General features: G+C 41.3%; 1 protein-coding gene across 6 annotated transcripts in view; it reads right to left on the bottom strand.

The window, feature by feature from the left end:
* The window catches only part of NPNT (nephronectin), a 53,881-nt gene extending 52,892 nt beyond the window's left edge, over positions 1 to 989 (bottom strand). For 2 of the 6 annotated variants that reach the window (XM_054065645.1, XM_054065649.1), the window contains exon 1: positions 691 to 966. In XM_054065645.1, the coding sequence (XP_053921620.1) occupies positions 691 to 758 (68 nt within the window). In that variant the 5' untranslated portion in view covers positions 759 to 966. Of the gene's footprint in view, positions 1 to 690 lie in introns of all 6 variants that reach the window. The other 4 variants (XM_054065646.1, XM_054065647.1, XM_054065648.1 and 1 more) reach the window with 4 other exon arrangements.
* Between the last annotated feature and the right edge of the window lie 12,085 nt (positions 990 to 13,074).

Below are 13,074 nucleotides of genomic sequence, written 5' to 3'. Positions count from 1 at the left end.
GCACTGACTTCTTCCCTGCCCGAGGAAGCATTGACTTGTTCCCAGCCCGAAGTAGCACCAGCTTCCCTGCCTGAGGAAGCACTGGCTTCTCCCCAGCCCGAGGAAGCTCCAGCTTCCCTGCCCGAGGAAGCATTGGCTTCTTTCCTGCGCGAGGAAGCACTGACTTCTTCCTGGCCCGAGGAAGCATAGACTTCCCAGCCTAAGGAAGCATTGGGTTCCCAGTAAGAGAAAGTAATGACTTCCCAACCCAAGGAAGCACCGGCTGCACCCCCGCCTGAGGAAGCACTGATCCTTTCCAACCCGAGGAAGCACTGGATTCTCAGCCCGGGGAATCACTGTCTTCCCCACAGCCCGAGGAAGCTCTCATTTCTCCCCTGCCCGAGGAAGCACCGGCTTCTTCCCGGCCCGAGGAAGCACTGGGTTCCCAGTACGAGAAAGTAACGACTTCTCAGCCCGAGGAAGCACCGGCTTCTTCCCGGCCAGAGGAAGCACTGAAGCACTGATTCCCCAGCCCGAGGAAGCACTGGATTCCCAGCCGGGGAATCACCGGCTCCCCCCAGCCTGACGAAGCCCTTGCCTTCTCCCCAGCCCGCGGCAGCTCTGCTGTTTCCCCGGCCATGAGAAGCACCGGCTCCCCGCAGCCCGGGGAAGGCAGCCCCGCTCCCCTCTGCCGCTGCCGGCGGCTCCTACCTGCTGGCGAGGCCGGCGGCCGGCAGGGCGAGGCAGGCGGGCAGCAGCAGCCGCAGGCAGAGCTCCATGGCCGCGGGGCTGCCGAGCCGCGACCGCCCGGGCGAGCCCCGTGGCTGCCGGCGGGCGGAGGAGGCGCCGTGCGGGGAGCGGCAGCGCCCGCCCCGCTGCGGGAGCCCCTGGGAAGCGGCTCCTCCCGGGGACCCAGAGGGGCGAGCGGGGGGGTGGCGAGCGATCCTGCAGCCGCGCCGCCGGCGAAGCCCGCATCCAAACCCGCCAGCCTCCTTCTGCCAACCAAACTTCTCCCAGGCTCAAGCTTTTCCAAAGAATTACAAGGTGTACGTGTTTTTTTTCCTCTGGCTCAGACATCCCTATTAATAGCTCTCAGATGTTGGCACTTAGGACACGGTGTGTTCCAGCCCTTGTCCAGAACAAAAGAGCGAAACGCTTAAACATGACCGATGCGTGTAAAGGGCATCCCGGCACCGTGACCGACAGCTTCCCGGCTCCATAGTAACACGCTAAAAATACATTTTTGGTTTGTTTCTATGAACCACAACTCTCGGGACTGACTGAAGGACGCTTCTAATAACAGCCTGTCACCAGTTTAGGGTCTGCGCGGCTCCCAGATCCCCCTGATTACAGGCAGACGTGGCCAACAGCCTGGTTGCAGCACTGGTTTATTTGTGCCCAAATCAAAGCTAAAATCTCATCAGCTCTTCTTAAGGGTTTGGCTGCAGCTTAGAAGCAGGAAAACGAAGATTTTCTGGGTTGTGCTGCAACACAAAACTGAACCCATGGCAGGGGAGTTGGAACTAAATGATCATTAAACTAAATGATCATCCAACCCTAACTATTCTATGATTCTGTGGTTCGTTGAGGGAGCATTTAGATGCCAAACACAATTTCAGGCTTCAGATTTGAGCTGGTAGTCACATACAGAGCATTTTCCACCTTCAAAACGCTTCACAGATAATCCAAGTAGCACCAGACAAAGGTAACTACTTTTTGCACAATACAAATTATGCCAGTGGCGTTCAAAAATTACGCCCTTCCCAAGTGGTTTTCTGCTCAAGTTTCCAGCAGAAAGCTCCCTCAGTGTTCCTTCTCACCTCTGTCATCTTTTCAGGACCATACGTTCCTCACGCTAAGCTTTCTGTCCACAGCCTCAACCCAGCACCTTTCAGACTCAGAGAAAAAACAGCTGTAAAATCAATTCTGCAAGGTGCTCATTCCTTCTGTTTAGATAACAAACAAGCCCCCATAGAGGACTGAGGTATAAAAACTGCACCGAGGACTAAACGAGGTTCCTTTCATTATGTGAGATGCTGATAGCCGAATAGTGAAAACTACACAGCAGCATTTGGGAAAGAGAGGAGAACATCTGGCTCAGATTAGATTCTTGGTGAAATATAGAGCTGATTTCTAGCTCTTGACCAATTGATCACTTTTTTTTTTTTTTTTGTTGTTGACTTGGATGTGTGCTGTGGGATAACAGACCTTGCAGAATGAATTCACTGTCAAGATTTTATGGACACAAGGGGAGAAATCGTATTTGTGATAACCACGGGGATTTCTCTCTGGTAACAGCATCTACCAGTTTGTAGAAAGAAAGTGTCCACAAATTTACACTGCAGCCAAGTTCAGCACAGATGCCAAAAGCAACATTTGAACTTCACTATGAATTCAAGTCTAGGGCAACCTGACACTTTCCCTCTGATGTCCAGAGGGACGTGTTGTAAAATCAATTCTTTTCCTGCAGTGCTGCATGGTGGTACTTTTGTACACAGCGACTTTACAGCACACACTGCTCCTTTAAAGCATGTATGTTCTCAAATGATAATAAGATCATTTAATCACTCCAGACCGCACTTTAAGATTTCCTCAGCAGCCTGTTTGGCACTCTTGTATGTTAACACTAGCGTGCTGGTCAGACGCGGTGCCTACTCCAATTAAGACTGTCTGCTCTTGGTTAACTTCTGCTGCCTTCATAATTTGTTTTGGAACATCAGCCTGAAAAAAACAGTTAACCAGGCTCTGGAAGATCACATATTTCACTTCCATACCCATCAAGGGGACTGAACATCCTGCCATTTACGAGTTCATTTATTTTGGCAATGCTTTATCAATGCCAGTGGAGTTTCCTTAATAAGGCAGTTTCTCATATCCAGGACACTAGAAGGATTACTAAGTGAGCTGGCAAACAAACAAATCTCTCGACAGTTTAAAGGTGTATAAAGCTGTCTTCCATACCCTGTTGCTTTATGGGTGTGCATCAAGGTAATACATAGAGGGTGGGGATGGAGAAGTTATTGGATGTATTTGCTGTGAGGGTGGTGAGAGACGAACAGGTTGCCCAGAGACGTAATAGATATCTCATCACTGGAGATGTTCAAGGCCAGGTTGGACGAGGCTTTGAGCAACATGATTGAGTGAAAGGTGTCCCTGCCCATGGCAGGAGTTGGATGATATTTAAGGTTCCTTCCAAGCCAAACCACTATATGATTTTATTATTCCTAACAGCACTTTGGTGCCTTATGTTTAGTGGAACAGCATGAAAGCCTGGCAACTGTTGAAGCCAGAGCGTGGGCTGACCTGATGTTCAGCAAGACGTGAGCACTAACAGTCCAGCAGCAGGGCATCAAGGACTCAGATGACTAGCAATACCCCGCTAACAAGCACAGGATGAAGTGGAAGAGGGACAGAAGAATAAGTGTCCAAGAAAGCTTTTTCAAAGTCACTAATAAGACACTTGGTTGAGTGCAACATGATAGTCAGGTTTTTCGCTGCAAATTAGCAACACTGAAGCAGGAACACGAGAAAGCCATAGTACTTTGAACAGCAATGCTGTACCCTTGTGTATGAAAAAGTCAACACATAGGAATGCACATAGGAATCCCAAATAGAAACGTAAACTTTTCCTGAAAAGGTATTTATTTTATGCGAACATCTTGACTCTTCCCACCATGCTTATTTTACTCTTCTGCATCCCCATATAAATATCTTTATATACTTTGTGCCAAAGAAGCCACATTATCAGCCATGATCCTCATCTCAGACTTTCACTCTTCCGAGACCCTAAATTTGTTAAGATACTTTGTGTTAAGATACTGTGAGAGCGAAGGAGGAGTCTAAAATACTGACAATTGCCTGTGACACCAGAAAGCCCACTAGGTTCTGAATCATCTAGAATTTCCCAGGGGATGAAGCCCTAGTTATATATCCTATCACTGTGTTCTACGCCGTAAGCGATAAGGGCACATAAGACTGCAGACAAAACTGACTTTTTGTTATAAGGTGGCAGAGAGTGAAGAAATGCCCTAAAGAGCAGGGCTTGCTAACCTGCTGCAGTGAGGGCAAGGGTGGTGATAACAACTGCTGCTTCTGGGATCACAAAAGGGACAGAGTGATGTCTGGCTCAGTGCAATTACACAACACATGCAGGATTGTGTTCAATATATTGTTCAGTATAGTACTTGTATCTCCTCGCCTCCCAAAAAAATACAGCTCCATTAAGGAACCAATGCCACCAGCAATATATGTAACTGGTAATACAAGCCATACAATACAATATGCTATTACAATATGGTAATACAAGCAATATCAGCTAAAAAAACCCCAAACAATTTAAACAACAGGAAACTCAGTTCTATTGAAATAAAGCTTCCTTATACTTTTCTCAAGTGAAATGAACTTTCTTGTATGTGTGGGACCTGTTCCTTCTGGACAATAATACTTATTCACTTAGGGTAGACTGTGCCCATCGGTCTCAGTGTTTAAAACTTTGGCTGCAGGGCTAAATACAGGTTTCTAATACACTCTTTGTGGCTATAACTATTTCTGAGAGAAAATAATTTCTGGAATACTCTCTGGCATCAACTGGACAGGGCATATTAAGTAAAAAAGAGAGAAAATATGTTATTTGTGGGTGTTAGGCTGACAGATATTGGTAGATATGGTAGATGATAGACAATGGTAGATATGACAGATATCACACAGAAACAACTTTAAAATATATCTTCATTGTTACAGGTAGCTATGAATTTAATATAATCACACCAGTAAAAGATACTGCTTTCAGGGCAATCTACTGTCAGGTAACTTCTGTTTGAGAGAGGCATTAAATGAGTAACTTCATTCAAGCACGCTTTTTTAATATTAACCTCCTCCTTGTTGTCTTAAATCATTAATATTTGTAACGTGTCTAAAGTCCTCTATTCAGCAGAATCAGGCAATACTTTTTGTAACTCTCAGTAACATAAGCAGAAATTAAGGAACAGAAAATTATTTTTCCACAAATCAAATCATCTGTCATCAAACCAGAAACAAATCTCTTGTTTTCCAATTTCGTACTTAAACCACAAATCCATCCTTTCGGGTCCTTTCTAAGTATTTCACCCTCATTGAGACTAAGCAAGTTAACCGCTAATACCACACCAATCACTACCAATACCAAGTCACTAAATCACACTATGCTATGTGCAAAAACCACTTGATTTGTAGTTAATGGAAAGCATGATCATATTCTGCATTTGTGTAGCTAATGTAACATGTATACTTACTGCAGAATGGAACAGAAGAAAAGAATTCAAGACCGAATTACCTATGATACTTTCAGTGTCATTAGTTTCCCTCTGGGGCTATGCAATTCTGCTTTTCCACCAACTTTATATACAGTATATTTAAAAGTAGTATGCAATGAGGAAATAATATCTTCATCATATGGTAGGTATCAATCTCTGTCAGTGCCACATTAAGGAGAACACTGTGAGGCATCAAGAAAATCCAGCAATTCAATCAGCTAAATCGATCTTGGTATTCCCCTCCCTTTTAGTAAATCTAGTTGAAAGGGTAAGAAAGTCATCAAAACTACCAGACACTGTAGTATCAAAGTACCTTCTGAACAGATTAACACTGTCACTTAGAAACACTGATGCCAAAGTTTCCAAATGCTTTCTCTACATCAGGTCTTCCAAATTAATTTGTTGGTTTTCTGCTTTTTCCACACACACTTGATCCTTCTTTAAAAACTACGAGTGGTATTTGTGTTGAAGTTTCCTGCATTTTATTACAGTATATAGAATTTATTTTGCCCTGTAAATAAACAATAGTTTACCCTTTAAAGCCGAGTAATTTTTCATTTTCCCTTCTGCATGTCTTTTAAACAGGTTTCTAACTGTTCATGTTATCAATTTTTTTTCCAAAGGTAACTTGCATAAGGAGTTCAGAATGGTAATCCTCCAAATTTAACATTACCCTGTTAATTAGGGAGACAGTCAACTTCACCTCATTTGCAACGTAATCATTGAATGCAGAAAAATCTGCAACTGATGTAAAAGACATCTTCAGCAGGGTGGTGAGGGATAGCATAAACAACTTCAAAAAATGGGGCTAAACCCCCTGCACTGACCCCAACCTTGCACATCCTGCACCTCTCAGTGATGCCAGCAATGAAATAGATGCAACTGTTGGAAAACATGGGCTTAAGAATTTTTTTTGTGGACAGGACCAGAAACTACACCGCATTGATCCCCACTTGCAGGCAGGGAACAGCGTGGAACTGGGATGAGTTCCACATGTGAGTGAAACAATTGTGAATGCCTTCACAGATTGAGCAGGAAAACATGGGCATAGCCTCTGACGCTGTCTGGGAAAGGGAGAAAGAGAAGAAAATTTTAGGAACTTGTTGAATTAGTGACTGTTCTATGCAATCAGACTGTCAGCATTGAACATAATGCCTCCAACAACACATTAACATCATTGTGATCTACTCCAGGTTGTTTCAAGCAGTTAGCTCTCCTTATTCACCGCACTAGTTCAGTCAGCCTTTGGGAAAGCCTCACAACAAACCAGCTGGGTTCGATGAGAAGGAGGCAGGGCTAAGTTTCCTCTGGAGGAGCCTGGCTTAGTCACGCTTCTGTAACAGCATTTGCCACATAATCTTAGAAAGGTCCTACTGTTCCAATAGTACAATAGTGAGCCCAAAACCACTCCTATGGCTTTATGGCACGTGTTTTGCAGATTGTACTACAGCTCTTCATGTCGTTTTACACTGTGCAGCCAGTGTCCCATGCTGTCTCCTTTCCTCAGGAAACCAAATGCTTGAGCACAAGAAAACAGTCCTATACATCACTAATACATAGTCATCTAATTTGTTACCATCTCCATGAGCTACAGGCACACGCACTTAGCAGTCAGAACGAAGAGATCAGAACTGATGCACAAGCAAGACATTTAGCCTGAGTGGAAATTACTAAAGAAATATACTTACATAGCACTACAAGTATATGCATACTCAGCAACAATCAGAATCAACAGTGTACTGTCTTTTCACGGTCAAGAAACGCATAAGACCTTTTTGTTCTACAACATTAAGGGCTGATGACAGTTTCTTTAAAAAAAAAAAAACAAAGCAAAAATCAAGTCAGCAGATTATGATCTATAACTAAAAGAAAATATAAAGAAAACAAAACAGGAAAAGAGTCACGTATGCCATAGAGAGGATAATTATAAAAAAAAGCTGTTAAGAACAAAAAACCCACAAATACATGGGCCAAAACCAAACTTAACCTCACTCTTTCTGCTATAACTTTAAAAGAGAAAAAAGCAACATTAACAGAAGAGATCTCCATGAAGACATGTTCTCAACCACAGTTCTATTGTAAACCAATTTGAATCAAGCAGGCCAACTGTTCTGTATAGCACCTGAAATAATTATGGGCTTTCTGTGAGTGCCCTCATTCATGAGCCCAGACTGCAAGCTAGGACTTCCTGGACTACATAAGAATTTTAACATATAAGAAATAGCCATAAATCAGCCTGAAAAGTTACCAGAATTGTCTTTAGGATAAAAGAAGCAAATAATCTGGTGTGGCATGGATTCAGTTGTTTCTGCTCATGAAAATACACTCCTAAGCAAGAAATACACTGGGAGACGGAGAACCAGGAAGAAATTACTTACAGTAGCCTACAATATCAGCCCTGACTATCACACAGTTTGTAACTTTGCTTTTCCCCATGCCTTGGGCTCGTTGCCTGTATCAGACAGAAAAAAAGTTGGAGGTCCATATATTGATACAAGTATTCTACCCAGACTACCTATATAAATTATAAATTATGGCAATGACTTGCCAGAGAAAAATGATTCTTTATATTGTTGTGTTTGTTTTTTTTTTTTTCATACTGAACCTGAATTGCTACACAAATTCTGGCAAAGAAGGAACAAATTATATCAAAAGATATAAATCACTCTGCATCCTGAATCTTCCATCTGTTTCATTTCGTTTCAGGTGCTGTATCTCTGCTCGCCTGAGCTGAGCTATAGTTGTGTGAGATGGATCCTCTACTACGGGTTGCTGATAAATTGACCTAGAATTATTTATATAATTGAGCTTAAATTGTGATTCTCAAGGGGAATATGGGCTTGTCTAATTGATTAAATTACGTATTTCTATCTTGTTTTGACATACAGAAAATTCCTAGTGCATTCTGAGATAACAAGGGGGAATAGTAGGCAGGAAAACCTACTATAGGTGCTCTGAAGGAGAGTTTTCATATAGTTATGATCCTGTTGACCCAGCTCCACTGTTCAATTCTATATAATTGCAATCTCCTAAAGAACTTTCTGAAGTTAAAACACTGTGGACAGCCAATTATTTCTATTGCTGTTTCACAGAACAGCTGACACTGGAAGGATGTCTGCAGGTCATCTGGTCCAAACCCCCTCCTGAAGCAGGGTCACCTACAGCTAGTTGCCCAGCACCATGTCCAGGCAGCTTTTTAATAACTTCAAGGATAGAGAATCCACAAAGTCTGTGGGCAAACCATGCTGGTGCTCAGTCGTCCTTACCCTGAAAAACTCTTTCCTTGTGGTTCAGATGGAATCTCCTGCTTGTGTCCATCGCTTCTTGTCTCATCTTGTTGCACACCACTGAAAAGCACCTGTCTCCATCTTCCTTATACCTTCCTTTCAGATATGTGTCCACATTGATGAAATTCCCTAAAGCCTTCTCCTCCCCAAGCTAAATAGCCCCAGCTCTCTCCGCCTTTCCTCATAGGAGAGATGCTGTTGTCCCTTAATCACCTTAGTGACCCTTTGCTGGACTGTCACCACCAACTTTGTATCTCTCCTTGTACTGGAGAGACCAGAACTGGACATAGCATTCCAGGTTTGTCCATACCAGTGCTGAATAGAGGGAAAGGATCACTTCCTTTAACCTGCTGTCAACATTCCTAGTGCAGCCCAGGATACTGTTAGCTGCCTTTGCAGCAAGGGCACATTTCTGGCTCACGTTCAGCCTGGTGTCCACCAGCACTCCCAGGCTCATTTCAGCAAAGGTGCTTCCCAGCCAGCCAGCTGCCAGCACATAGTGCGTGGGGTCATTCCTCTCCAGGTGCAAGACTTCACACTTTCTTTGCATGAGGTTCTTGTGAGCCCATCGCTCCGGCATGCCAACATCCCTCTGGATGGCAGTGTGACCCTATCAGCCACCCCTCCCATTTTTGTGCCACCAGCAACCTTGCTGAGGGTGTACTGTGCCCCATCATCCACGTCATTGATGAAGATGTTAAATAAAACTGGACCAAGCACTGATCTATGTGAAACTAATGATTTATACCAAGAAAATTTTTGTATATTTTAAGTAAAAAACGAAAAAGATTTCATAGTAGTGTAGTAACAGTCAAGCAAAGCATGTGACCGGTATGATGACTATTGCACAGACAGCTGCTTGTGAGCCTTCTAATGCCTTTCAGCATTACAGGTTTTGTTTGTGGTTTTCATTAGGTAGGATTTGAGAGACTAAAACATGCATGAAATTCACGTCTTCAGAATATATTACGAGAAACAAAAGGATGGAAAAGATTTAAGATGGGTTTAAGTGCTCAGTATGAGAGGAAATTAAGCAATTTCAGGGTTATCTACAGGTTTCTGGAGACAGTTAATGATTCTTCTATATTCTGCTAAAACAATGCAGTAACATTCAATTTTACTTTGTACTGTTTCTTCTTCAATTTGAATATTCAAAACCAGTAAGTAAGACCAAATAACACTTCTAAAGACAACTATGAATTTTCATTGGTATCTTTTGAGAGGAGACAATAAATTTGGAATTCTGTTTTAAAATATAATTTGACACATGCCTGTTTTTTCAACACAACTGTTGAAATAAATGAGATTGCTCCTGAACTGCAATTTTCAAAAGGTAGTTAAACGCAACAGTTCTGGCTAGCACCAAACTAGAAGATTTTTCCATCAGTAATGATGATACTCTGCGCAAGGAAAAGCGAGAAAACTTCAGATATAGAAACCAAATTGTTATGGCTAGCATGAAAGGAGAGGGGGAAACCTAAGAAAGAGACTGGAGAAAATCTGTTGACAATTTTAAAAACTGGTTTGTAGGCCCTATCAAAACATTCTAGGACAAATGGAAAACAGTTCAAATTCTAAAGGGCCTTGTAGAGCTTTAAATAGCAGAAAGCACAGTTAACAGAATTAATGACAGAATAAATGAACAGTTCTACAGACAGAGAGACAGAAAACGGAACTAGGAAAAAAGAGATAAAAGCTGGTTCCCATCATATTTCAGAAAGTACCTTTTATTCCTGTCTTTTCAGTTCTAGTATGCAAATAACCATGACTGGTAATTATGCTTGGTCAAGTAGGGGAAGTTTTAAGAGTTGAAAAGACAGACAGGAAAGTGTCTGTTAAAACCTCTACCTTCTTCCAAGTACTATAGCCTGAACTACTCTAAAATATTTTGCAATAATCTGGCCAGTGTAAAAGTTTCACCTGTAAACTGACAAACTGTCAGCTCTCAAATACAGAAAGTATCCAGATAAATGAGGTGTCATTTTTCCTTTGAGTTCAGTTCAAGGATGTCAACTGCCCATCAGAAAATTAGATTGTTGAGCCTGCATAGTACTCAGTTTCTACTTTTACTGAAACGAAAGGCAACGATCATATGAGGAACAAGGAATACATTTTAAACGCGTTAAATCAGGAAGAAATAAAATGAAGTCCACTGAAAGGATTAGATTTATTTGTAATGTAAATGACATTAAAGATGGTAATCTCTGGTTCTTGGCTCCAACAAAGCTTGTGATGTAGGGATTTAAACCAACAAATACTTGAACCCAAACCTAGCTGTACTGAACTTCTAGTTAATTTAGTTTATGAATCACTTCCCCAACATTGATAGCATTACTGACAGGAATAAAAGTTAGGTGTGCACACTTGTAGGGCAACGCCCTACATCATACGCAAGCCCAAAGAACACTGAATGTAGGGATGTGTTTCATTAAGCAGACAAGTCATAGAAACCTATAGAGTCCTCTTGCACTTTGAAGCCTGACTGATTTTCTCACTCTTCGTACACTGACAGCACAACAGCATCTGGAGCACAGCTTAGAATTAAACTAGCACCTTCTAGTACTTTCTGCTTTTAGTCATTTCTTCTTATTCAGCTCATGGGTGTCAACTTCAGCTTTGATTCTCTTGGTTCAAACCAGAAAATTACTGAGTAAAGAAAGGTACTTTCTAATACTTCTCAATGTGTGGAAGGCGCACACAATTAGGAGAGCCAGAGAGCACTTACAGAAAACCTGCCGTGCTTCAAGTAAGGTTTGAGTCTAGTAGGCTTGATCACATAGGAATGAAGGGTTACTGTTCAAAAACGGCTTGAGAGCAATAGCTAAATACTTTGTCATACTGCTTTCTGCGCTGTGTTGACTCTTCTCTGTAGATGAAGGTAGGTATTAAGTCATAGTAATTTTCTGCATGTGTATGTCTCTGTTTTTAGGGTTATAACTATGCTGAAGATTTTTATAACTATACTTTCTAGTAATCTCTACATAAAGCAGCAAATTCTGAATAAGGATGGTAGACGCAGAATGGTGCCATGTTATCCTCAGAACCTGAATGCTCTCACTTCTTTCAAGTGCTAATATAAAATTGATTAGATTATATATGTCCAGTATACATGTCAATGGTATTTATTCTTGTAATGGTACCTATTGTGTATACTGATTGTATGTAGATATCCTGCTAATGTGGTTATCAGGAGGTAAAAACAACTGCAGTTGCAAATTCTCTCAGTACGGATTATTCAGCTGGAACTTGTTTTACTTTAGAGGGCTTTTTGGTATTTATTATGGAGCACATCATAGTAATCCAGTTGTAATAAAGATTCATAAACTAATTGAAGGTTTTATATTGCATAATTGGTTTAAAATACTTTAAGAAGTATTTTCTTCTCCAGAATTCTACTTTGAACATGAAATGTTACTCCAACATGGATGAAGTATCTATTTATAACCAAATGTTTGTGTGTAATGGTCAAATATAAAAGAGAGGAATTGAATGTTTATTTTAGCCTTGATTTTCATCCAATACTTTGTGTGATTTATCCCGAAATTCTAATTATATCCCCCTATATAAGCACTGCAAATATGAAAACTGAGAGAAAATCTATTTGCTAGAGCTTTTTCCTCTTCTTTTTCCAAAGGAGAGCAATGATTGTGGTCAAATTACTTAATGAGAAGAATTCAGTGTGTCAGCAATGATCCCAACAAAGAAAACATGTCCATTTACAGTATTGTTTAACTATTTCTGTAGTTGGTGACCGCATTAAATGGGTATTTGAATGGGAACATGCCAGATGAATAAAAACAACCTTCATGGGCGCCAAACACTAGCTATTTCTACAAAATTAGCTAAAAGCATGCAAAAGCAATGCACAAAATTACACACACCTACTATAACTACTGGCATCTTAGGCAACATGCATAGTCGACAGCTGATGTGATTTTGTTTAAGAAAGCAATGTCAATAAAATACACCAGGAGTTATTACAAGCCCATTATGTCACGATCTAAGCTTATATTGAACCACAGCCATATATGAGTATTACAGCTCAGGAACTGTAACACAGCAGGGATATGAAAATAGGTATCTATTCATGAAAGAAATCTACAGTTTATGCTGAAGTACATGAAAAAGAATGTTAGCTGGACAAAAAAAATCATAACCAAAAGCTGTGCAGTTCAACTGCCTTCTAGTAGTTGAAGAATAAAACCAAATAAAGGTTAATTTTAAGAAGTCAGCCACTGCAGATCTTAATTAAAGGAAGGTGCCTGGGATTTGCAACAGCGAGTTAGAACTCTGATTCTTCTGGCTTCCAATCTGGTCCAGACTGGAGGCCTCTCAGAAAGGAGCAGCAATTTTTTTAATTAACAGCAATAGGCTCAAAGTTCTTGGCCTAAGTCCTAAAACATGAGGCTTCCACTCCCATGATCCTTCCTGATCATCTATTTTAACTATGGATAACTTCATTATCCTTATTTAAAAAAACACTTCTATTTAAAACCCTGACCTAAAGCCTGGCTCAG

This window comes from Cuculus canorus, chromosome 4 (genome assembly GCF_017976375.1).
Source record: "Cuculus canorus isolate bCucCan1 chromosome 4, bCucCan1.pri, whole genome shotgun sequence".
Lineage (NCBI taxonomy): Eukaryota > Metazoa > Chordata > Aves > Cuculiformes > Cuculidae > Cuculus > Cuculus canorus.
The sequence above is the reverse complement of the archived record's forward strand: the minus strand, read 5'-3'. Positions and strand labels throughout refer to the sequence as shown.